Source organism: Aplysia californica, unplaced genomic scaffold (assembly GCF_000002075.1).
Source record: "Aplysia californica isolate F4 #8 unplaced genomic scaffold, AplCal3.0 scaffold00338, whole genome shotgun sequence".
NCBI classification, from domain to species: Eukaryota; Metazoa; Mollusca; class Gastropoda; order Aplysiida; family Aplysiidae; genus Aplysia; species Aplysia californica.
This window is the reverse complement of record NW_004797608.1, coordinates 53837-57531: the sequence shown is the minus strand read 5'-3', so window position 1 is coordinate 57531 and position 3695 is coordinate 53837. Positions and strand designations below refer to the sequence as shown.

At 45.2% G+C, this 3695-nt stretch overlaps 1 protein-coding gene across 1 annotated transcript in view; it reads right to left on the bottom strand.

Moving 5' to 3' along the window:
• LOC101845479 overlaps positions 1–3510 on the bottom strand; it is a 12598-nt gene extending 9088 nt beyond the window's left edge. Inside the window, exons 1-2 of the mRNA XM_005102748.3 lie at positions 3335–3510; positions 1366–1427 (exon numbers count right to left, since the gene is read on the bottom strand). Coding sequence (XP_005102805.1) covers positions 1366–1427; positions 3335–3482 — 210 coding nt within the window. The 5' untranslated portion in view covers positions 3483–3510. The remainder of the gene's footprint in view (positions 1–1365; positions 1428–3334) is intronic.
• Positions 3511–3695: the final 185 nt, after the last annotated feature.

The window sequence follows — 3695 nt, the reverse complement described above, 5'->3', positions numbered from 1 at the left end:
CTCTCTCACCCTCCCCCTCCCTCCCCTCTCACCCTCCCTCCCTCTATCGCGTACACTCACGTTAAGACAATAACACAAACAGTTTATCTAGAGCCCTATCATGCCAGCAAACAACCACAGCCATTGTTCAGCCTCTTCGCTGTGGGGAAAGTCGACTCGAATATTTCTCAGACAAAGGAAACCGGACATTTCTGGGCGTTTCCGTCAAATCAAAGAAAAAATAGCAATAGCAAGCAACTTGACCTGACTAAACGCCGAAGTGTTGTTGGTTTTAGTAAGGTTTTTACGGCGCTCGCAACTGCATAAGGTCATATGAGTGCAAAGGGGTGGATGCCAACAGAAAAGTCCAAACGGAGAATCAGGCTTTCTCTGCTCACCTCTCTAGCCTCAACAGCACAAAGTCTGCTTTGACTATCAAGGCGTCCCGGAAATAGCAGTTCACAAAAGAGTGACAAACAAACAAAAGAAGTAGAAGTAGAGATAAAATGACGATAATAAGGATGAGGAAAGAAAAAGCAGCAGTTCCCGACGTGTTGGGGTGAGTCTAAGTTACAAGGGACAGATCGATAAGGCAGGATAAAAGGCGTTTCCCTCAGAGCAAAAAGACGACAGAAGATTTTCTGTCGGTGGTCTAGTGGTTAGACTACCGGACTCGTAATCGTGAGGTTGCGTGTTCGGGGGTTCGAGCCGCGGGCCCGACGTTGCGTCCTTGGGGAAGGCACTTTACACGAATTTTCCTCACTTCACTCAGGTGAAAACGCGTACCCAGCTATAGACAGTGAAAGATCTTGTCAGTTCGTTAGAGTTTGAGCGCTTAACCTGCTGCTTGCACTGTATGCTTCCCGGGAAGCTGAGAATGTTTCTGAGTGTTCTATGGTCTCCTGGGGTAATAATATAGTGTAAAACGCATAGAACTTGCTTTCGAGTGTGGACATGCGCTATACAAATGCTATTTATTATTATTTATTATTATTCGGAGACCTCTCCAGGAACTATTCGGAGACGCACTCCCACACACAGATGCACTGCTTTTACCGGTCAAACTGCTTATTATTTGCTGCAGATCACACGTATATAGCCACTAAAACTGTCGCAAAGGATTATTTTCAAGAAAATTTTAAAACCTCACTACAAAATATCAAATTATGGGTTAAAACGGGGCATGCCCCCTGTAACCCCCCAGATTTTCTTTTACCCCAGGTGGGCCGGATTGGTCTAAAGCACGTCTAGAATCTATTTTTTACTTGGTCCAGAGGCACAAAGCATTTTGATTGGTCAAGCTCTGTCGAAGACGTCTCCGGATAGATACTGCGCAAAGCCTTAAGGTCAGCGGTCAGAGGTCAGATATCAGAGAACAGCACTCACCCAGACGTTCCCGGAGATGACGTCAGCTGTCGTTGTGTTGTTGTCTGAGGGCCCGGTCGGCTCTGGGGAGGGGAGAGTTGCTGGTGTCATGGGAGGCAGACAGACAGACAGACAGACAGACAGACAGACAGACAGACAGACAGACCGACAGACGGACAGACAGACACACAGACAGACAGGCAGACAGGCAGACAGGCAGACAGGCAGACAGACAGACGGACCGACAGACGGACAGACAGACAGACAGACAGACAGACAGACAGACAGAGAGACAGACAGACGGACAGACAGACGGACAGACAGACAGACGGAAACACAGACAGACAGACAGACAGACAGACAGACAGACAGGCAGACAGACAGACAGACAGACAGACAGACAGACCGACAGACAGACAGACAGACACACAGACAGACAGGCAGACAGGCAGACAGACAGACAGACAGACGGACACACTGACAGACAGACGGACAGACAGACAGACACGCAGACAAACGGTGTCTCTGTACAATATACACATGACGCATGAGAGCTTCCAGGCTTGAGCAAAAACACTGTAGGGTCTGTTTGTTGACTTGCGTACTTACAGAAGTTGTCTAAAAACCCTGTTAGAATTACATGTAGATCAAAACTTATGAAAACTTGAGATAGTACATTTACTGTAGCAAGCCTACAACCTTAAAGCCCTATAAGACTTTTACTTTTTACTTTTCCTTATACCCTTTTGGGTGTCGCGGGAAGAAAGAGACGTCTCTCTGTCGCCAGCCGGAGAGCTTGGGTCAGGGGAATGCCGTGGGTGGTTAATGTTTCCCCGACTCCATCTATTCAGGTCTTTCTCGGTCGCCCTCTAGCCTTGTTGCCATCGAATTTTTGGAGGTAGGCACGTTGTGCTGGATGGTATGTTGGTAGTCGTAGGAGGTGCCAGAACCATTTGATTTGTTTGACAGCCCTATAAAGCTCTATAAGAATAGCTCGTAAATTGCTTACGAAAATTTGAGGGTGTGCATTTTCTGAAGTACAGCCTTAATGCCCTACGTAGATCTATAGCCTACGGTATTTACGTAAACTTGAGGTTGTGCATAATTTACTGAACTGCATTCTAAAAGCCCTGTTAGAATTCTACATAGATCTATGCTTACGCAGACTTAAGGTTGTGCTTTAACTGAACTACAGTTTAAAAGCCCTATTAGAAATATTTCCATGTAGATCAATACTCAGGTAAACTCAAGATTGTGCATGTGCTAAACTACAGACTAACAACCCTGTTAGAATTACATGTATATCTTGACTTACACCAATTAAAGCTTGTGCATTGCTGAGCTAGTCTAAAAGCCCTGTTAGAATTATTCTACACGTAGATGATAGATCTATACGCACGTAAACTTAAGGTTAAGCATTTACAGAACTTTAGTTTAAAAGCTTTGTCAGAATTATTTTCCAAGTAGAGGACAGATCTGTACTTACGCAAACTAGAGATTATGTAGTGCTGAATTAGTCTAAAAGCCCTGTTAGAATTATTTTACGCGTAGATCTATACTTACGTAAACTTAACATTGTGCGGGGCTGAACTACAACAGTCTAACATTAGAATTGTTTTACTAGTAGATCACAGATCTATAATCACGCAAACTTGAGGTTGTACAATTACAGAACTACAACCTGAAAACTAGTAAAAACCCTGTCAGAATTGGTCACAATAAGGACAAGCGGGCTAACCCAGATTTTGGGGGTTTCCAGAAATCTTGACCTACACCAAAAGTGGCCATTGCCCTACCTATAGGAGAAGTTTGGTTTCATTGGTGCGTGCATTTGTCTAGTTTATAGAGAAAACTCTCCTTGTCTTAGAAACTGAACAAGTGCCCAAAAACTGTACCTTCAATTATCTCAAAAACAACATTTTTCGGGATAGCCCCCTTCTGCTTTAAAGCGACCAATTATTTTGCAAGTAGACGATACATCTCTACTTACGTAGACTTGAGGTTGTGGCGCCAGCGGACACCGAAGACATTCCGTTGTTGGAGGGGAGCTGAGTGGTGGTCGAGTGTTGTACTGGCGTCACTGGCGGCGTCACTGGCGTGGTTGCTGCGGTGGTTGTTGCTGTGGTGGTGCTTGGCATGATCGGTGGTGGTGTTGGTGGTAGTGGTGGTGATGTTGTTGTAGTTGTGGTTGGTGCTATTGTCGTTGTGGTTGGTGCTATTGTTGTTGTGGTTGGTGCTATTGTTGGTGGTGGTGCTATGGTTGTGGTTGGTGCTATGGTTGTGGTTGGTGCTATTGTTGTTGTGGTTGGTGTTGTTGTTGTTGTGGTTGGTGCTATTGTTGTTGTGGTTGG